The 22,816-nt window shown below is 44.0% G+C and overlaps 1 protein-coding gene across 2 annotated transcripts in view; it reads left to right on the top strand.

Annotated features, from left to right (window-relative positions):
• Window positions 1–22,816, top strand: part of SLC66A2 (solute carrier family 66 member 2) — a 389,162-nt gene that overhangs the window by 32,830 nt on the left and 333,516 nt on the right. For both annotated transcript variants that reach the window (XM_085605944.1, XM_085605943.1), the window contains exon 2: window positions 17,833–18,125. In XM_085605944.1, the coding sequence (XP_085462070.1) occupies window positions 17,923–18,125 (203 nt within the window). In that variant the 5' untranslated portion in view covers window positions 17,833–17,922. The remainder of the gene's footprint in view (window positions 1–17,832; window positions 18,126–22,816) is intronic.

Raw genomic sequence — 22,816 nt, 5'->3', positions numbered from 1 at the left:
TGAGGGGCCGCTCGGCCCCTCATTGGGGACCGGGCCAGGATACCCGTTGGGTGGCAGCTGCGCTATAGAAGTGCCCCTTACATGCAACCCTGAAAAGCAATCAGAGGAGCGGGGCCTGTGGAGGTGACGGGACACGGGACCCACTGAGGCGCTGTGCTGGGCCAAAACTGAAACATTGAGCTGATGGGTCCTTCCGGAGCTATGGACTGTCGGGAATGGAGAGTGACTACAGGGCCTGTAGCGGGTGTCACCTCTGGCTTGCGAAAGCTACAGCAACACTGCAGCTGAAGTCTGCAGGCCACACTGCATGTCCACGCCGCACCAGGGGCCTGAACGGTGTTCGTGGGCGTGGGGCTGATCCTATTGGCTAGGGGGACAGTGTGATGAGCCTCAATCCCCCAAGCACAGTCAGCCTGATTGGACCAGAGCCTGTTGGAGGAGAGCACCTCACATTGCCTGAGAGGCAGGAACAATTAAAGGGAGACTATCTAGGGGATGGGAACTGGGCTTCATGATCCTGCTGCCTGGAGACAACAGCACAGCCTCAATGCTTCGTACCCTAGACGGTGCTGTCAAAGATAAGAGCCTTTGGAACTACCCATTCTGCTGACAGCCCCCTTTGCAGGTACTATACTTACTTTTAGCTGGGGATTTTAAAATTCAGCGGAACTTCGGTTTTCCTGGAGTCACATGCCTAATTAACAGGAAGGAAAAGGGTTGGACACGTAAACGGCTGCAGGAAGACCAGAAGCGGACCTCAATGATGTGTGCTTTTTGCAGTTGGTTTGCCTTTGCCTGCAAGGGCGTGTCTACAGACTTCATGGGGATGCATGGGGCTGGTCCGGCCGTTCGACAGGGACTAGTCTCCATTGTAACTACAGGCCTCCAGACCCACACTGTAATAACCTGCTGCACTAATATCAGACCAAGTGACCAAGTGGCCATTACGGAAAGGTCCGTCGACAACCTACAACAAGAGGTCTGTAATCTGCACAACACGGTGTCTGACCTCCAGAAGCTGATAGTCCACCTTGATGAATCTATTGACGACTCCGAGGGACGATCCCGGTAAAAAAGCCTATGCTCGTGGGCTTTCCAGAAAGACCAGAAGTGCAACCCGCTGAACTGTTCCTCGAGAAATGGATTACTACAGTTTATCTTCCAGATAGACTTTCCAAGTTCTTCACAATCGAGCAGGCAGGCAGGCCCACAGAGATCTTGCCCTCCTGCCGAAACCTGGGCCCCCGAGAGATATAATTGCCCGCATATTTAACTTTTGTGACCACAACGCCATCCTTAAATGAACACGCCTGAGTATAGGGCCCTCCACTGTTCCAGGGGAAACACATCTCTATATTCCATGACTTTACACAGACAGTACAGAAATAAAGGAAAACTTTTATTACCATCAACAAGCGAATGAGAGACATGAACTTGAAATACAGCCAAGCTCCGAGCTAAACATGAAGGGACATTTCTGTTCTTTTTTACTTATTAGGAAGCCAGTGACTGATTAGACTCCCTGGTGCAGACCTCTGGTCAGAGTACAGAACAACAGGATCCGTGTCTTCCAAGCACACAGAGACAATCTGCCCGCCTCTGGAGGCAGAAGGGACAGTGGAGGAGTCTGGATGACCGTCGGCAATCGGATACAATCATGGTTTGTCCTGATGGTCCGCTCTGGGCACTGGATGTTGTCCAAGCCGTGAGACTCTTTTCAGTGACGCTGCAGTGACCCTGGCACAGCTAGTGACAGTACTGGCCTCGGATGATTCCAATGTTTTACACGACTAACTGTAAGTACTTTGAGGGCCTGTGGATGGACACCTGATGTAGAGACTTTTGTGCCCCCGTTGCTGATGCAGCGGAAACTGACTCCGCCTGTAAGGTAAAACTACTCGAGCATAAAGATTATTCTTGAACAATTTACAGAGTTGGTGGGGAGGATGGATGATTACAGTACAATGTGTTTGATTATTCTGTAGTTGAATTATACTGATGGGTAGACACAGGAGAGAGGGGAGTAGACACGGAGAGGAGCTCTTGAGTGCGTTTGGGCTCGCACCCTCTCCCTCACCTCCAGCAAAGCATCGACTTTCACTGTTTTTGATTACTCTTGTTTTTCGATTTTGGAAAATGGAGTGGCCAATGCTAACCCTCGACTGGCAAGTTGCTGGGCGGGAGGATTTAGCGCAGCTGCCCAAGGGGAGGGAGGTGTTGGGTAAAAGTTCTGTTTTTCTAGGTTTGAATAGTTGGGGAATTACCTGTTGCTGTTGTGCGCTACTGGCCCAGCTGCTGTTCCCGACCCACCTCTTTACAGGTATGCTGTTAACGAGGCCTTTCCCACTGAAGGGATGGGAGAGGTTCCTAATATCTACAGATGGGGGAACATGTAACTAAGCTTATGTCATGGAATGTCCGAGGTATTGCCCAATTTGAGAAGTGTAGATGCATATCTGAAATGCTACAAGGTGTCTATTGCATTTTTACAAGAAACTCACATATGGAGAAAATTCATACTCTGCCTCCGAAATCGCTGGAGAGGGCAATTGTATGCCACCTCATATTCCGATTACACCTGTGGTGGGATTATGTGGGTGGCCTCAGGGTGCCCTTTCTTCATAGAGATCAAATTATGGATTGGGAGGGTCAGTACATAATACTACCTGAAGCTGGGAAGTCTGCCTAGTAAACGTTTATGCACCTAATAATGTTTGCCCAGACTCTTGCACTAATGTTGCTACAAGCTGCCTAGCCCTATCTTGCAGCTGACATTATCATGGTGGGTGACTGCAATTGTGTCCTAAATGGTGCTCTGTACCGAAATCCACCCAGACTGCATACTAAACCCCATCTGACCGGAGCATTATGCAACAATGCGAGAACTGCACTTTCCTGACATGTGGAGGGACAGACATCCACAAGAAAAACAGTTTTCATGCAACAACCCTATTGTGGGAACCCACAGCTGGCTGGACTATTGTCTGGTCTCCAGTGATATAACCCAAACGGTGTCCGGGATCTCATTCCTGACCTGATATCAGTCAGGCCATTCCCCTGTCCTTTTAAATTTTGGGAAGGCACATAGGCGTCAGGCGATACACCTCTGGTGGCTTCGGGTGGAGGCAGTGATGGATCCTCCATTTGCGGCCATGGTCTCCGACACACTTACACCTTACTTTCATGAGAATTGGAGCACCTCAGGAAGTAGGGCTGGGAGGCAAAGAAGTCAATTCTCTGTTGGGTTTGTCTCAAGACAGCCGACCTATGGGGTCAAACAACAATTAGAAAGGGAATTTAAAGTGTGTAAGCGCAATCGGGGAAACATAGAGGCAGTGCTTTCCATACACCCTGACAGATTATAGGACTGGCAGGAGGCCCGTAAAGGATTAGTGTCCTAGAGGATTGGCATAGACTTGAAAAGCACTTTTTGACAGCGTATCGCCAATGACCCCATGCAGAAGGAGATAAAACTGGGGTGATACTGACCAGCTTGGTCAAACAGGAGGATTCTTGACTATACATGATCATGCTGGACGCCTAGTCTCCACGCAATCGGCCATCAACAATGCCTTTCAGTCTCAATTGAGTAAAACCTATGCTAGACAGTTAACATGTCAGTTGAATTACATTGAGGAGTACCTGGTGGAGATTCTCGCTGCGATCCCTGCTTCAAAAATGACGAAAACGCTGGGAAGTGATGGCCTTCCATCTGAGTTCTACTGCTGATACCCCAGCTGATAAACTCCTGGAGGTTTATGAGGAGGCCCTACAGAGGGGTTGCCTCTCACCCACACTGCACAAGTCGCTGATGGTGATGGTTCACAAGCCTGGCAAGGGCCCTACAGGGGCCTCAAAGTACAGAACTTACTCCCTCTTTAATGTCGATGTCAAACTTCTTAGTGGTATATTAGTGGCTCGCCTCCTTCGTGTCTCCCGTCCCTCAAACATACAGATCAATCGGGATTCATCCCATGGAGAAGAGCTCTATATAATTTGTGATGACTTTCCCATGTCTCTAATGCCTCGTAGCAGCTTAACAATGCATTTGCCTTAGCTTAGCATTGTTAGATATTGAACAAGCGTTAGACTCCCTAAGCTTGACGTACCTCTGACTTGTGCTGAGGAAAGTAGGGATAGGTCCTAAATGTATACAGTGGGTCCAACTGCTATACACTGACCCTTGTGCATGAGTGCACATGGGATGAGAGGTTTCTGACTTGTTAAGCCTGTATAGAGGAACCAGACTGGGATGCCCTCTGTCACCGCTCCTGTTCACGCTCGCGAGAGAGCCTTTAGCTGAGAGAGTGTGCAGGACAATAGGCCCCTGGGGGATTACAATAGGGGAGACCACTTGTGTGTTCTCCCATTACACAGATGATGCCCTGATACAACTCAGGCAACCAATATACTCTGTACCCATACTTCTGCAAGTGATGTAGGTGTTTGGGGAAATCTCTCGACTCCATGTGAATCAGACAAAGTATAAATTGTACCTGCTGGGTTCCCTGACTGGGGTGTCGATTGAGGAGCTCACGATGGTAGGGGTTCCTTGGGAACTGAGCGTTGTCCGATATCTAGGGATCCCACTGGCGCCCACTGAAGGATCATTCTTGGAGCTTAGTATCTGTGTTGAGTGGACTGCATGCATCTGTGAGTTTTGGTAAGATCTACCGCTCTCCCTCATGGCGAGAATGGCACTCTTGATAATGATAATGCACTCTAGATGTCTCTATGTGCTCCAAGGTACGCTGTACTCAAACCCTAGGCAGTATTTTAAGATGATCTATAGCCTCATTGTCAATTTTCTGTGGGCTAATAAATGAAAACTTGTAGGGCTCTTCACTTTAAAAAGGACATGGAACCTGGGTCTGGAGGTCCCGAACATAGAGCATTAATTTATGGTGGCACATTTACAACACACAGTTCACTGGCTGGAACCTGGGGACTCATGGGGAAAAAACAACTTCTGACAACGCGGACAATGCGTTTCCTGTGTTGTTGATGTGTGGTTCTCAGGTTCCCCTGACACACGTTTTCTGATATGACAAGTGTAAGAGATCTGGGAGGTAGCGATCAAAAGAGTGATCCAGTGCGTGCTTTATGCCCCGGACCTGCCACTATGAATTCTGCAACCGTTTTGGAAGATAGCGGAGTCCATGTCGGTACAGAGATGGAAGGATGGGGGGGGTGTAATATCTTATGAGACTTGTACACTGAGGGGCTCTTTGTCCCATGAGACGACACCGTGAAATCCTTTACCCTTGGCACAGTACAATATCTACAACATGCTAAAATCTCTGCCACATCACAAGAGATTTGGCCCATCATTTTGAACACCCCACGCAGTTCCAACACCCTAGTAACACTGTTAGGAATGGCAGGGGACCGGCGCTTGATTTCACATCTCTATAGAGCTTGGCGCAGCGACCTCCTGGAGCCGTCCCTCCCTATAAAAAATAAGTGGGCTGGGATAGTAAGTGAACAAGTGACGAGAAAGGAATGGATACTTATACACAAAGGGATTCACATTGCTAGTTCCAATGCTAGATTTAAATTGATCCAATATAACTCAGTTCACCAGATGTATCTCTCCCCCAAAAAATTGCATGCTATTTACTCTGTCTGATCAAATAATTGCCCCTGTGGAAGCCTGTCGGCAGACTTTATACACATGGTCTAGTACTGCACGGTCCTATCGCCCTATTGGCAGGAGGTCTTAGAAAAACTGAACAAGGCTAGTGGCTGGCAAATACAACTGGAAATGCGATAGACATCATTGGGTCAGATCCCCTGCCAGCAGAAAACTTAGTAGGACGTTTGTTCTACTGGGCTTAATATTAGCAAAACGCTGAATAGCTATGAAGTGGATGAGTACAGAACCCCCTAGATATGTGGATTAGCTTAGAGACATTTCTGAATGGGCTACTGCAGAGGAAATCTGGATGAAACATGTCTACAAATATAAAAAACTAAAAGAGGACGTAAGAGCTTGGGCATGCATGAAAGCTGACTTGAGAGAACTTCCTACAGAGATCCCTCCTAGGGAACAGATTGAATGCGAACATGTCTGAACGGTGGGTTAAAGTATTTAAATACCACTGACGGTATCGTCCTTCTGTAATGTTGTGCTTTTTGCTGTCTGGGAAGATTTGCGCAAGATGCGGGGGGTGTGGGGTATGTTTATTTGGTCTTATTGCTGGTTTATTCATACTGACTGTAAAATAACTTTGATGCCATACACTATTATCGATTGTGTCCTTTGAAACCACCAAAAAGATCATTTAAAAGCCCAACGTTGTCGCACACAGTTTTTAGAAGGGTACATTTTATGTGCACTTAGGGTTCTTGCAAGGTACATCAAAGAGGAAGCAATAGGAATAAGAACTATCCTGGCCACATTAAAAGTTTCAGAAATGAGTTGTGTTTAGAAGCAGGAGAAAGAAGTGCACAGTCAGACTATGGAAAGTCCCCTTCACTACTATGATAGGAGGTTTAGATTTTATCAAAGACATGGATACAAACCTCCTATCATAGTAGTGAAGGGGATTTTCCATAGTCTGACTTCAAGTCCCAGGCACCTTTGTGGCCCACTGACGCCACCACCGATGGCAGCATCCCGCGCCTGGAGGCGCGTTAAAAACACCAGGAAGAGGCAGGGCTGGGTCACCCCTCTAACCTCCATCAACCGCTAAGATATTTGAGGTGAGTGCCCATATAACTGTAAAATAACAATTAAGCATTCCCTAGTATCCATCATGGGGAAGCGTACAGGGACTTTCCCTCTGCGGCCGGTCAACACCAGTATTGATAGCATGCTAGAAAGGGCGGTCAGCATAGTTCCAATGAAATCAAACTAACTGAGAGGCGCCTATCCCTCTGAGTCGAGGCTCAACAGATCGGTCCCATGACAGCAGTGGCTCTAGCTGATCCTGTCTTTCCCCCCACATTTTGCAGTGCGCCCACAACTACACCAGGCGCCTCACTACTCACTGGACCTGGTCACAATAATGTGGACCTCCCTAATGAGAACTCTAAGGGAGACAACACCGCTGAGCCACTGTTAAATACGGGCTCGCCAACATCTGCCATAGCTCTACGGGCCAAACGTAAAAGGAAGCTTGGGAAGCCTGTTTGTTCCAAAAGGAAACAACCTATTTGTTCCAGTTCTTCTCGTACTTTCATGACCTCGTGGATACAGCCCCCATTGCCCACGCAGAATCTTGTTATTGCAGAGACTCAATTAAACAAGGAACTGTGTTATCCTGTCAGCACCCAGACCGAATTCGTTCTTCCTACCTATGACCTTAGCGGAACTGGAGAGACCTTTATCAATACTGTTGTAGACACTGTTTTTGAACATATCAAAGATTTAATAGATAAAAATGTTACCTGCCCATGGAAGCGATTAGATTGCCTGGACAATTTATGAACAAGCTAAGTCTACAACAAAAAACTATCGAGTCTGCTGTTACGAGGGGGGTGGGATCTGACCCGGCTGACTGATTTCCAACTCTAATTCAAATTTACAGCCTATCTCATCAACATTAATCGCACCCATTGGTTTTTGTGGAACATGTAGAAAAGTCAAGGAGTGCTTCTTGTCGAAACCTTCTGCTGTGCCCGACAATCCCTCTAACTTTGGTAGTGTTAGAAGTATGTCTGGCACTGTTCCACATATGCCCCCTACTCCCCACTGTGAACATGAGAATAACCCAGTTAGTGCAAATCCTGGGTCAGGCAGCTTGAGCGAGGGTGTCCCAGACCCATTGAGAATGAGAACTCTCGAGCCCAGCAGGGAGGTCCTGAGTCTACCACCAGCAGCGGGTGCCTATGTTCTGGTATTAGCAGGGGTACCCACTCTTAAGAAAAACCAAGAAGAAACGTGGGATCAATTGCGCAATAAGTGCGCAGACTGGCTATCCCGACACAAAGGGTTTAAGGTCTCAAACATGAACAACATCATCATTGTACGAAGAGATGGGGGGGGGGAGTGGGGGCGTCACCAAAGAACATATAGGGGGACTCTGTAGTGATCAATTTTCGAAGTCCATCAATGGTTAGATCACTACTGAAAGTACAGGAGGTCAACACCATCAACCAAATTTACATCTGGTCACTGCCACTGGGTTACTTCTATAAACCGACCTTCGGGTTTATAACTAATGACGCTCCCCTCCTAAACATACATAATAGGTTGTCAGCATTATCTGGTTTAGATAGCCAGGACTGACTGTTACCCCTACCAGTATCCATTGAGACCATCCCTACACGAAATACTCACCCACCAGAGCCACATGAGCATGACCCCCAAATTAAGCCCGCTGTCAACACAAATTTAAATATACTAAGTTGGAATGTTGCTGGTCTGGCATCTAAAATAACATTACCAGACTGGTTAAAATAGTTCAAAAACAGGACATCCTTATGTTTCAGGAGACCTGGGCTACGCAAGATTTATACCTTGAAGGGTTCGAGTTTTTAATATTGCTGCCCCAATCCCCAAGTAAGGCCGACCATCAGGCGGGCTCTCAATCTGGTGGATCTACCTCTGCTGGAGGTAGTGCAAAGGCTCTAGATACCAAAAGTGACAAATTCCAGGCACTTATGTATAAAAGGGGTGTACCTATTTGACTACTTAATTTTTATGACAATGATTTCCAAACCCTACCGAACATTATTTTTTATTAACCTGTTCGATTTTATCTCCACACTACAACACCAAAAAGGCTTCGACAATTTAGCCGGCATCTGCTTGGGGTGAGATTTTAATGCTAAGATTACCAGGGTAAACATCCCAGTTATATACTCTATCCCCAAGGCCCCCAAGTGTAACAGGGGGTTGAATTAATGGATCATCTGCGTAATAATAATTTAATTAACGTAATGGAAATCGCCGAAATAACCAATAATAATAACCCTCCTGAGGCAGGGGCTGTGCTTCCACCATCAACTATGTTTTCATCTCCCCCCACCCTTGAAGATTGTTTGCTAAAAGCTGAGGTCGTCCCAACCGCCCATGGTGACCACAACCCTATTAAAATAACATTGAGAATCGCCCCTAAGCCGACATATGTCAAAGAGTGTGCTGCTAGGAATTTGACTCCCACTGCTGACAACCTAAGATTAGTTTGGCGAGGAGTTGACAATACTGTTTTGTTTTATAAGATGAAAGGGACCACCCGAAACTCATCGACATTTGTTTGTCGTTACAAGATCACAACCCTGAGGTAATCGGTGCTCTTTCTAAACTTTGTGAGGGTATTAAATCCATGTTATCTAAACTCTGTGTGGAAGCACAACATCGACCACAATGGTTCAATAGTGGTTGCTCTTCAGCTAACAGACAGCTTCGTAAGGCACTTTCAACGAACTCCCGAGACCCTGCTCTTATTAAAGCATTAAGGCTAAAGTATAAGGCAGCCACCACTCTAAGGAAGGATGAAATTGTAAAAGAGCGCTGGGATGCCCTTGCATGTGCTGCCGCATTAAAGAATAGGAATGGCTTTTGGGCAGCGGTTAAAGAGGTCCATGGGACAATCACTGCCCGATAAGTTGCAATATAACCAGTAAGGCATGGGAAGCTCATTTTTCAATGATTTATTCAGCACCAATGCTAAATGAAGAGCCCGTTGAATATCAAGTCCCCACTGGGATTCTGATATCCTTATCAGAAGGGGAGGATGCTATTCAACAAAGCTTGGGCAACAAAGCCCCGGGACCTGAAGGGCTGCCTATCGTCCTTATCAAATACAAACTTGAGTTCTGGGCGCCTCTTTTATTAAATGTTTTTAATAATTTAACTAACGCCCTGATTCCAAGCACATGGTCAACTAACATTATAGTACCAATTTTTAAAGAAAGGGAGACTGATCCAATCCACGCTGTTATAGACCGATCTCCCTGATAGATAAAAACATTGAAAATCTTAGGGAGGATCCTGTATAATAAGATCAAGATATGGGCTGAGGAAGATCGTATCTTACAACCATGTCAGTTAGGGTTTAGAAGTAAAATAGGCACAATCGAACAGTGTCTAAACCATAACCTGATTATAGGTAACTATACCATAGCCCAAAAATCCCCTAGTTATCTGGCTTTTAAGGATCTTACCTCAGCCTTCGACTTTGTTAACAGGTCACGGTTTATGGTCTATTCTTTTAAAATATGGCCTGGATGAGATTTTAGTTCATTTTTTAGCTTATTTGCACAAAGACTTGAAAGCCCGAGTGAGCATCAATACAGGCGGGGAAGTCTCAAACGCTATTGAAGTTGGTAGAGGGGTCAGGCAGGGTTGCGTCCTGGCCCCTCTCCTCTTTATCCTATATATCAACAACCTACATAAGTCACTGATAACACACTCCAATGACGTCCTTAAAATTAATGGCAACTCACTCCTGCCCTATTGTATGCTGATGATGCGGTCCTAATGGGCCGCACACCAAACGCTTTCAGCATTTTAGTGCGGGGTTTTGTAGATTTTATGGCTAGCCTAGATTTGTGCACCAATTTAAAAAAATCGTTTATAATGGCTTGTGGACCGAAAAAGTATCTTTTAAATTCTATTATTATTGACAACCAAAGTTTACAACACACTTGCACTTTTCCCTATCTGGAGCTGGTATTTGCAGCTAATGGTTCCTGGGCTGATCATGTGGTGCACAATAGAAATACGTTTTCTAAAGCTATTCATTCAATCCTTGGTCTCCCACAGCCCAAAAAGACAGAGGTCGTCTTAGCTATTACGAGAAATTTTAAATCACAATGCATTCCAACTGCAACATATGGCGCAGAAGTCCGGGGTTACACAAAGAGCAATTGTATTCAGGGAGAAGAAAATAGATTTTGTCAAACTCCTGGGAGCCCCATCTCTGCATTGCAGTATGTTTGCCACAGTGAATTGAAACTGTTTTACGTTGAAGATTACACAAAGGCTCGCCCTGCCATATTTTGGCTTGCAATCTGGAAAAACCCAGCAGTGACCCTTCCCAGAGATATAATAACAAATTGTCTCAAGTGTGAGAAGGGTAGGGAAGTACCATGGCTTTCAGCAGTGAGTGAGAACCTCAGTAGCGTGAACCTTGAGCACGTCTTTTCAAAATCCTCTGACTTAGATGGTATAAACAAAAAAGCCCTTCGGGAGGCTCTATATGCACATCATAGCAAAGTGAGACATGAAAAGGAGGTTCTGAAAACCACTGTTGTCAGGTATATTTCTATCGAAGATGTCTCGCATTCGCCATCTAGCTACCTTTTAAAACCGATAGGCCGCTGGGATAGAGGACTCCTTTTTTGTCTAAGGGCTGACACAGTGAAATTTCTACTCTGCTTTCCCCTTGGGTATAATGTCAATCTTGATCAATTGCCCATGCCCTTGTTATGACCGAAGCAGGCAAACAACGTTACACTTTCTATTTTTCTGTAATTTGTACTTAAAATATGCAAAATGGTTTCTGATTCCATTTTTTAACAAGACCTCCCCTGTCCACTATAAAGTAGCTTACATGAAAATCCTCAAATTGGAAGAGGAAGAATTAATTTTTCGAGTAGGCTCATTTTTGAAAGCTGCAGTACATGCTCGTAACACAATGTGCACTTTATGAAGGTTGTTTTTATTTATTTATATTAATATTGCATTCACGTTCACAGCTAAAATATCATGGACGCTTTTTTTATTGATTAGTCTTTTTAACCTCTTTTATGATATAGGACAGGCACAAACCAAGTGGGCCTAACTGGAAATTGTTTATATATGCTGTCTTATTATGAATTGATTGCATTTTATTGTTGATTTGTGTACCATCATGCTGCTATTTTGACCTGTGCTTTTATGGATATATCTGTATCTTAAATAAAGATTTTTGAATTGAATTGAAAATAACTGTTCTTTAGTGAAGAACTTAAAAAACAAAAACAGTAATAAACGTGTAAATTGAAATCTTTCTATTCATGATGTTGTAAACAAAAAGGAAGACATCATTACATTCCGAAATCCTCTGCCACAAAACAAAAGATTTACTCGCAGCCTACAAGGACATATCACCCATTCGCAACATGCTACATAAACATATCACCCTATACAAACTCATATCCCAGAAATCTCTACAGCCATGAAGGGTATAGGAGTAACAAAGGGAAAATGTGGATACAGCAAACGAATGCATACACATATCGGAGACCTGTTTGTACTAGCCCAAACCTCACCTCCAGAGAGCACTCCCCTATACTGAAACCTAGACCTGATCTTCACTTGGTCCCCAGTAGCACTTCTACAAAACTAAGATGCAGATTTCTGTACCCATAGAGTCACTTGGTGTCAAGATACAACCCCACCAGAAAAATCCCGACCAATTCCCCCTGCAAAAAATACCTCTTCTCCTAGTGTTCCACTCTGAGTTGTGTTGAATTGCCCAACGATGCCCTAATCCCTCTCTGCATCAGAGGTTTCTTCACCGTCACAGTCCCGTCGTTTTTGCCTAATGCCAGAACTCCTATCTGGAAAACACAAAGGTCTGGTTTCTTCCACCATCACCATTTTATTCTGGATGGCTGAGACTGCACCACCGCCAATACATCCCTCCGTCATCTCCATATCCCACTCCACCGCCATGTGTGGTGAGCAGTATATAGACGTTCCTGGCCACCAAAGCAGCATCGCCCTCCTTCGTACTGCACAAGTCACCCAGGACTGCTTTTATCCAATCATGGAGGGAAACAGTCAATATTGTTTCAGGCTCTCCCTTAACTCTAAAGTTAGCTCCTCTGCACATGTTCCCGGCCTGCTTCAAAGGGGGTAATATTTATCTTCGCCTATTCATCTCCACCTAGTGCTTCCCCTCAGGCATGATGCAATTCCAAGGACCCCATAAATCAAGACTTCCTTCATTCTGCTTACAGGGAATCTTAGGCATTGCCTAGCAGATAAATAACCCTTTGACTCCAACCACAAATTATGGGGAGATTCAGTGACTGTCCAGACGCACCTGCCTTATCGGTGAATTATATTATTTGCATAAGAAGTCCCATAACAGCTACAGGTTTGTCCTGGCAACTTTTGACTTCTTAGTCTGTCCTGTTCCTATGATTCTTTCCCTATTCTGATATAAAGCCAGCCATGGAAGGTTTAATGTGAGTCTGTTCGAAGTTTCTTTTTTTATATAATAGGGGGTTGGTACTTGGACCTTTACTTATTTCAGTTTGAGTCATCCATCGGATTGTGAATCCAGTGGTCAACCAAACCAGCAATTGTCAGAAATAGAGTCGATGTTGCAGACATTGCTCAGATTTGAGATGGCTTTTGTGTTGAGACATGGTGCGTCTAAAGCAGTAAACACCCCTTACAACGAATCCGTCACCCCGTATGCAATTACAACGAGGTCGTTAAAACGACTGCGTTGTAACAACGCATGCCATTACCACGCAAGTCGTAACAATGACTTGCGGAGGGGGGAGAAGGTGTTAGTTTTAAAATCCAACACCTTCTCTACTGTCCGCACAGACTGGAGTTGGAATAGTAAATTATACTATTCCAACATCCTGCGCCCCCCTCCGCAAGTCGTTACGACATGCGGGGTAATGGTATGCGTTGTTACAGCGCGGTCGTTGTAACGACCGCGTTGTAATTGCATGCGGAGTGTAGGGATGCGGAATAAGGAGGCATATTCGTCTAAAGCACAGGAATGACATCTGACTTAGCACTCATATCAGGAGCTAGGAAATTGAAAGTTTGTGACCTATCAGAATAATTGTTAATGTCGTCTTGCAGTACGGGGAAATTGATGTCTCCTCCCTGAATTTGAAAGATTATATCATGTAGGATCTCACTGCTGCTTAGAATAGACCTGCTTCACAGCCATCTTGCGCTTCCGGTGATCTGGAGTGTCATCCCTGATCAAGCATTTGAAAAGGTCTATATCTAAAAAATGAGATGAAATAATCATGTTTCTTCCTTTGTAAACTCTTCTTGCCCCATTGGTTGAACTAGGGACTGTACCGTTGCTTATACGTGCGTGCTTCCTCCACCCTTTCCAGGAAAGAGCTAGAAGAGGAATTACTAGGAGGCACCCTGTGACCAGTCATACTCTGCTTTTTGAAGCCATTCTTCTCAGTGCGTTCCAGTCTTAGTATTGAGTGATGGAATGAGGCCACCAATAATAATATTCTGCATTAAAAAATCATAATACTGAACACCTAACAGTGCGTGAGCCTCCGTCAGTCACTAAATAAATAAATGGCTAGCTTAGTTAAAGTCAGCGCAGCTTCAAATGAGTTATTTGTATAATCATGTAAAGAAATAACATTGACCAATTTGCTATTAAGAAATATAAAAAAAATTCTAAACAGAAATCAAGAAGGAAAGCTGCCCTGCAAAAGACTGGGACATGCTGAGGGAACTGAGTGCTTGACCCTCAGTCGTTTGTTTTTCAGCCAGTAGGACAACTGTTTCAACTGACTGCTTGTGATCTGTCAAAGCGGCTTGTTGCAGGAAAAACCAGGTCTCCGACAAGGTGAAGGTTCACCGCTGCTATACTATGTGTGCTGCACCTGATAACTAAATCAAAACCCAGACACTCCTTACAAGACAGAAAAACTACAATTAGACGAAAAAGAGCATGCAGCAACTTATAATTAATATGCCTCCCCAGTATAATGGGCTAAACCTTTAAAACCAAACATCATGCTGAGTGGTGTGACCACAAGTCTGAAAGGACGCTCGCTACACCATCTAGGTGAAAGGATATACCACTTAATCAATGCGCATATAAAACGTTTGCATCTAAAAAATGAAACAAAACCAAAGGGGATGATGGACGGAGTGTTGAACATTGCAAGCACTCACCCCCAGTCAACTGATCTGGGTTTAATCCATCATCATTCTTTAGCTCACTCCGCCACCTCTGTTCAGACATGGCCATATGCAAATCAGTCTGACCCTGTGCCTCATGGGAACAGTCCAGCCCGAACTGCCAAGCCATGTCTTCCCTGGACCGGAAACCAGCATTTTGGGACCGGTTTCTGGCTAATCAGCCGTCATCAGCCAGGCTAGCTTGAATCCAGTAGCAAAGTGAGCAAGGGACCCACGTCTGGGCATACCCTGCCAACTTAGAGCAACAAAGCTAAACCAAAGGGGATGATGGACGGAGTGTTGAACATTGCAAGCACTCACCCTCGGTCAACTGATCTGTGTTTAATCCATCATTATTCTTTAGCTCACTCCGCCACCCCAGTTCAGACATGGCTATATGCAAATCAGTGTGACCCTGTTCCTCATGGGAACAGTCCAGCCCGAACTGCCAAGCCATGTCTTCCCTGGACCGGAAACAAGCATCCTGGTACCGGTTTCTGGCTAATCTGCCATTATCAGCCAGGCTAGCTTGAATCCAGGGGCAAAGAGAGCAAGGGACCCAAGTCTGGGCATACCCTGCCAACTTAGAGCGAACAAAGCAAAACCAAAGAGGCACAGGGTCAAGACTGATTTGCATATGGCTGGGTTCAAACTGGAACGGCATGGTGAGCAAAAAAACGATGGATTTAGGCCCAGATCTCTGTACTGGGGTGAATGTATGACATTGTTCTGCATTCTGTCCATCAACTGTTGTTTTTGCATTTGTCACCCCGAGTGGGAAGGGTATGCCCAGACGTGGGTCCCGTGCTCTCCATGCCACTGGAATCAAGCTATACTGGCTGAAGAGGGGTGAAACCCCGAAACCGGTCCTAGGATGCTTGTTTCCAGTCCAGGGAGGACCTGGCTTGGTAGGTCGGGCTGGACTGTACCCATGAGGCACAGGGTCAAGACTGATTTGCATATGGCTGTGTTCAAACGGCATGATGAGCAGAAAAACGATGGATTTATGCCCAGTTCTCTGTACTGGGGTGAATGTATGACATTGTTCTGCATTCTGTCCATCAACAGTTGTTTGTGCATCTAAAAAATGAAACACAAAGACAAATGTAACAAAATTTTTGTTTATTAAAAGAATACAACAAGGTCCTCGTCTGGTAGAGCAGCAAATAAGAGGTGGACTTATACAGGGAGGCCTGCTACGTGATCGATGGACTGCTCGTGTGATCATAGCCAAGAAAGTGCTAGTGCTTACATAGAGTTCTTAACCGTGGAACCATTTTCTTCCATGTTTAAATGTTCATTGCTGTTATCTCTGCTAGTTTATGGAATAAAAAGGAAGTAAAGAGGAATAGCCCGATTTGAACCTCAAATCCTGCCTTATTATGTTATAGTCCCTTGGCTGGGTCAGCCAACTCAACAGAGAAATCCGGTAGATGTTGACATGCACAAGAAGCCTGTAATTAAGGAAGGCGAGCATCTATATAGGATTTACAGAATCTAGTGCATTGAGCGTTTTACAGGAGGACAAAACTTTTCTAATTCTCAAAATCAAAGAAGTTATGAAATACCTTCCTTGAGAAGTCTAAAAATGGTATTATATATGTGAACTCTAGTTGCCATTAGATGGTGGTTTATGAAATAAATAAGTAGACCTGGAAAGGTGAAGATATTTCCAGCGGTGGTGTGGACATGTTTATTATTAGAAGACAAATGGCGGTCTACAGCCCCAGCTCAAATGGGTGATTAATCACTTTCTTGCCTCCAGCCCTCCCCACTATTTTCCCAGGTTAGTCTATGAGCAGGAGAAAGGAAGTGGTTAAGTGGCTGTGGTGTAAGGGAGAACTAAAAAGAACACTGTCGTTTGGGCTCATTCTTTGAGAGGCAGAAATTTGCATACTTTCTTTGTTCAAGCACTAAGGAGTAAATGCAAGTTTCTGGGAAAATATTAAATGCCCATTACGAAATTTGCACAACAATATCCTGGTGAGGGATTCTCTGGGTGCTGGAATGAACCCGGCAAAACCTAATAAGTTTCCGCACTCATTTCCTCCTTCTAAAACCAGAAGGAAAAGTTGCCCAGAAGTGGGTGCGGAATTGAGGGAAACCTGCATAGCAGATCAGGTAAATCCGAGTCGTGCATATTTCCCATGATTCTGGGTCCGGAAGCTCCCATAAGCTCGTGATTGGGGTGGAGTTACCAACTGGATACTATATTTTCGACCTAGGTATTTCCACCTCCAATTACCTGGACACTTGTTATGGGAACCTTAGAAGTTAAGCCAAAAGATATTGCTATAATTTGCTGCTAACGTGGGAGAAGGCCCTAACCATGCACACAATGTGGTTTATGACCTCAGAAATCGAAGATCAGCGAAGTGGCATTTGTTTCGCTTCTTCCTCCACTGCATCCTCATCTTACTTCTCTTTTGTCCACTTGCCCTTCCCAGCTTTTCCCTTCCTTCCGTTTACGCTTGCCATTTCTACTGTCATTATTTTTCTACCCTTTTACCATGTGTGCCTCTCTTTCTTACCTTTCTGCTTAGCTAGTTACCTTTTCTTATATGCCCAACTCGCTCCCTCGATTGCCTTTTTTTCTCAGCCCATTTCTGTTAAATCCCTCCCTTTCTGAATTTTTCCCCTGCATTTTTTCTCAATTGTCCTACCTTCCTTCTTCTCAGCTGCTTGTTTCCATACCCTTATTGATGTGGCTGTCAAAGGCATTGCTGAGCAAAACACAATTAAAGTGAATTAATTGCTGCTTAAGATGCCAACTTGGAACTGAGCCCTTAAGTGTGATCTAATTTCAAAAATGGTTGTGCAGAGGTTTGACTGAGATTGCCCCATGACTCACCCTTTCAACTCCCATCCAGTCATTATGCCTCTGGTAATTATTAGTATTTTGTAGATGACTTATGTTCAGCAGGAAACTAAATGTTGACCACACCTTCATCTCACATTCACCATGGATTTGTTTTTCCTGCTTGCAGTAGGATGACGTGACAGCCATGGCAGCAGGGTGACATTACAGTCACCTGAAGAAGCCCTCCGCAACTGATTGTTCCCTCTGCGGCGTGAAGATGGAAGACAACAGCTGGGAATGGCTTGTAGAGATGCTGCACCAGCTGGTTTCCTGGGGAGCAGCTGGAGCCATGATCTTTGGTGGAGTGGTACCATACATCCCACAATACAGGGATATTAGAAGGACTCAGAACACAGAGGGCTTTTCGACTTATGTCTGTCTTATGCTCCTGGTTGCAAATATTTTACGAATACTGTTCTGGTAAGTAGACTTATTTTTGCATTTGTTTTTTTTGTATTGTGTTTTATTACAATATTTGTCAGTGTATTGTGCTTTAATAGTCACTGCCATTTTAATAAGAATGTCAAAGAAATTTGGTCAGTCTCCATTCCTTTCAAACTAAAAAATGTACACACAATTAGCATGCATTCATTTTCTAATATAGTCCATTGAAATAGACTTTGGGACAGAATAATTGCCGAACCAACAAGGACAGAGTATCTTACCCTTTGTAGCTCCTTATGAACTCCATTTTGGCATGAGGCCAGTGTTCCTTAAAGTGTGACTTTCAAATGTGCTCCCTAAAAGAGATGAACCTACACTATGCAAATAAATCTGAGGACCCATTACTGGCTTTACTCGACAATATAAGTATCCATTTTTATTTGAATCCATTTGTTCATAAAGTTCTACTTGAAGCATGAGCTCCTCTTCCTTGTATTAACAACTTAAGAATATATGACAGGATAAATCATGAACCACAGCAGTGATTATAATATATACCTTTAGTTTCTTGTCCCTCCTTTACTTTGTGTAAAAAAAAGGAAGGAAAGAAAACTGGACCACATACAGGGGAGTCTACTTCAACCCCCACTCCTTTGTGAAAGCCTGAATCTTCTTCCTTACTTAAAGACCAGAGGGCACACGTGTTAGGGCCATATTTAGTGTTTGGTGGACCAAGTTACTCCATCACAAACATTACGGAAATCCTGTCCAGTGTGTTACAATTCTATGATCTATTATGGAACTTGTAAGGCAGCGGACAAGATATCAGTCACTTTTGTGATGAAGTAACACATGTGCCAAACTAACTAAGGCCCTAAATTAGTTGTAGAGAGCCACCCTAAATATATCAGTATTTCAAGGGAACGATGACAAAATGAGCCCTCTCGTGTTTCAAGCATGTCTCTTTTCATACCATCAAATTTCACGTCATATAGATTTGAGAGACTAGCTTCATTGAATAAGTTCCTATCTGCATTATGTTTATTTTGTGATGCTGTGTAAACAAAGTCTGGCTTAACTCAACAAGGGTCAGGCACACAGTGGTAATTCAAACCTAATTTCTTGCTTTACAATATCATACACAAGTACTGCACTAAGGGAAAAACACTTGGGGCCATATGTAGGTAGCAACACATTTACCGATTCATAAATACCGAATTGTACCGATTCGGTATTTATGAATCGGTAAATGTGATGTAGGTAATGATTCGGTAAATTTTACCGAATCAGAAAAATTCGGTAAATATTAATCGGTATTTACCGATTCGGTAATGGGGCATACCTTCCCATTGATTCCTATGGGCCTGGAGGCCCATAGGAATCAATGGGAAGCCAGTCACCATTACCGATTCGGTAAATACCGATTCGGTAATGTGGGGAGCATATACAAGGGTGGCAGGGTGTCACATTGACACCCTGTTGCACCCCTGATTCTTGCATGTGTGCACATGTGGCGCACATACATGCCCTAAGGGCATGTATGTCTGCCACATGGCACTCTTACATCTGCAAAATATTGCGTTTTGCAAGGTATTCGTTATTTATCACCAACCTGTATTTGGTGGTAAATAACGAATTCTTAATTCTAATTTGCACTCTTTAGAGTGCTCCCTACATTCAGGATTCGGTATTTACCGATTCGGTATTTTACCGATTCGGTAATTTACCGAATCCTGAATTATGCCTCCTACATCCCAAATAGCTAAATACCGGTCGGTAACGGGATATTTACCAAATTTCGGCCGTTACCGACCGGTATTTAGCTACCTACATGAGGCCCTTAATATTTAACTTGCATCTAGAGTTTCTTAGGAATCAGTGCACTGCACACCTGTTTACAGCAAGATCCTGATATTATCAGTAGCCGGGAGAGTGGTCCTTTGCCCCAGATTATTGCTCGAGATAGTGCCAGAAGTTTCTGACTGAGTGCCAGGTTGCTGTACTGCCGCAGTATCCCGTTCTACGCTCTACACAGAGTACTAACATTGAACAAAGTCTGAGAGGAAATGAGCTCAGCCCAGGTGATGTTTGTTTTCCTTTTGATGGAATCATCTCTCCCAGCTACTGATAATTACATCATCTTGCTCTAAACAGGTATGCTGTGCACCGATTTTATGTCAAGACAGGAGGCTAGTATTATGCATGTAACTTGTATTTACTCCTTCTGAGCAGCAAACCATTAAAAGCTTCCAGCTAGAATTTTAACAACATCACAATGGTGACAAGAATGTTCAGTCCCATATAAACAGTGTGACCTCTATTTTTCTCCTCTTTTGTTTGCTGCTTCTGAGCAGATAAGTATATGACCAAAATATTAACTCTAGATGTTAGTTAAGCTACTCCATTCTCCCATAGTATACCGCATAGAAATAGGCTTTAGGGTGTTAGGTTGTCAGATGATATTTCAACAATGGCGGAAATGTTCATATTATTTTCATTGTTGCCAACATGCATTAGTGCTGTTTTCATAATATTCTTTGTGGTTATTTTACATGTGCTAGACAACAGGATCAGACTGTTGAAATAAAAGACTTTAACATTTTATATTTAAAAGTCTTTTATTTCAACAGTCTGATGTCGGTGTCTTTCTCTCAGTGCAGTACTTGTGTGCGATATTATAAAGCACAAAATTGGGGTTGAATTACTGCATTACTTGCCCCTTTTTAAGGGACTGTTAGTAACCCAGAAAGTACTGACACCACATCAACTGTATATTGAGTGGGGTTGTGTGAGGCTACAATAACCTGTACTTTCCTATTCAAGCGTTGGTGCACCGAACTAACTTCAGGCATCCGTGGGGTGAGAAAGCAAACCTTGCAGTGCTAATTCAGATTCTTAGCTTATGCAATGATATTTGTTCCTAAATATGCATGAGATATTAAATAGAAGCTGGAACATTTGTGTTGTAATCTTGGTATGCTCAGCCACCCCCCTTTTCTCCTGCCCGGTTGGTACTTTCCCCTGGCTGGTTATGAACGTTCTATTGTAGCCTCCCGAGGCACTTGCTGTCAGAGAATAGAGTGGACCAGTTGGTGATGTGTAATAAACGTGGTTCTTACCTGAGTTATTCTTCATTTTACAACACTGGCGACGAGGATGGGATTTGCTTTAAAAGCAAACTTATAACCCCAGGCCCACAAATTCACTGTTCGATGCCCAAGACTCAGATAGGTTCTTTCTAAAACAGCCCCTTTGTTTGGTTAGATACACCTTTTGTTGGCATTCCACACGCCATTATTTTTATTTTGCCATTATTTATTTCTAAGGAACTCAGTTTAGCATAACTTGCAAAAGTTTTTGATTGTAGTTTATATACCACTAAGAGTTGATTACAAACATGCATCATTACCATATGAAAGAAGGCTAGTTAGTTGCGTTAATTTTGGGACCTGCTGTGCATTTAGAATCTATTGGATGAGTAACTCGTTGGTACATATATTGTATGGAAGGGGTCGTTAAAATACACAATTTAGGTTTGTAGGCCTTTCCTGGTCTTTTAGATACAAATTTTATAATGTCATCGCCCTACTGATGGTCATATTTCTCAATCTATCCGTTAACACTCACTATATCTCCAAAGAGCAAAACAACTTACTTTAACACTTTCAATTAAATAAAAGATAGATCTTGATAGCATAGGGGGGAATAATTAATAACTACATTTTGGATAATGTGGTAGTATGACAATTGCTAGCTTCTAGTCAATAAGGATATATTCTTGATTCCCTTTGTTGATTTTTATATCTAATTGTGATGAGGACTCACTTTGCTTGAAGTTATAATTGTCAAATTGTCAGTCAGATGAACGATTCCTCGTCATACTCTTGTTGCTTGAACTTTTTGTGACTTTAGACGTTGTAGAACATGCTCTCCCCATGCTCTGTCTAGCTTAACTGTCCTGCATCCAGCGCATGGCATTTGAATGGTTTCAATGTTTCCACTGTCCTTGGGAACAGCATCTGTGGATGGGACCTTTGGCTTTAAATCTAGTTCATTTGGACTGCGTAAGTGCACATGAACCTTGGTTAAGTATCATGAACCTTAAGTTCAAATGAGGGTTCACCAGCAACCTCTGCAGTAAGGTGTCATTCGTTGAGCTTCAGCCTGGTCAGAAGCCATCCCCACTCATCTAAAGCTATATTGGCTTGTCACTTCCCCCATTCATATAATGGTAGTGGGGCATGGGACGCCAGAGGTCCTGTGGCTCTCACAAGCTTTTCAGGCAGAATCTAGGTAGAATTCGGGTTGAATCCAAAACCAGAGCCAATGCATTCAGTGCCTCTACAAGCCCCAAAATTGCAGCCACATTGGCTTCAGCATCTCCCTGTGACCTGCGACCTGTGGAATTATCATTACCCAGAACAAGCTTGTGGGTACAATGCAGCATGCTGAGTCCTCTAAACCACCCCTCCGCCTGACCACAGATGGCCTACAATGGGGCCTGTTCCCTGTGAAAACAGCAGTGAATGAGGCGAGTTCCAGGACTGACACCAGTTGCTACCTGGGCAAATAATGATTGGCAAGAGAGAGTGACTCCTCCCAGAGGTAAGACTGCACCCAACACCAGAAGAGATGCGCAACCCTGCAAGGAGGGCACACCCAGTGATTACCGCCTGATAGTAAGAAGAGAAGCCTAGAGCTCTACAAAACTGGGGAACAAGAACGTG

This window comes from Triturus cristatus, chromosome 5_1 (genome assembly GCF_964204655.1).
Source record: "Triturus cristatus chromosome 5_1, aTriCri1.1, whole genome shotgun sequence".
NCBI lineage: Eukaryota > Metazoa > Chordata > Amphibia > Caudata > Salamandridae > Triturus > Triturus cristatus.
The sequence above is the reverse complement of the archived record's forward strand: the minus strand, read 5'-3'. Positions and strand labels throughout refer to the sequence as shown.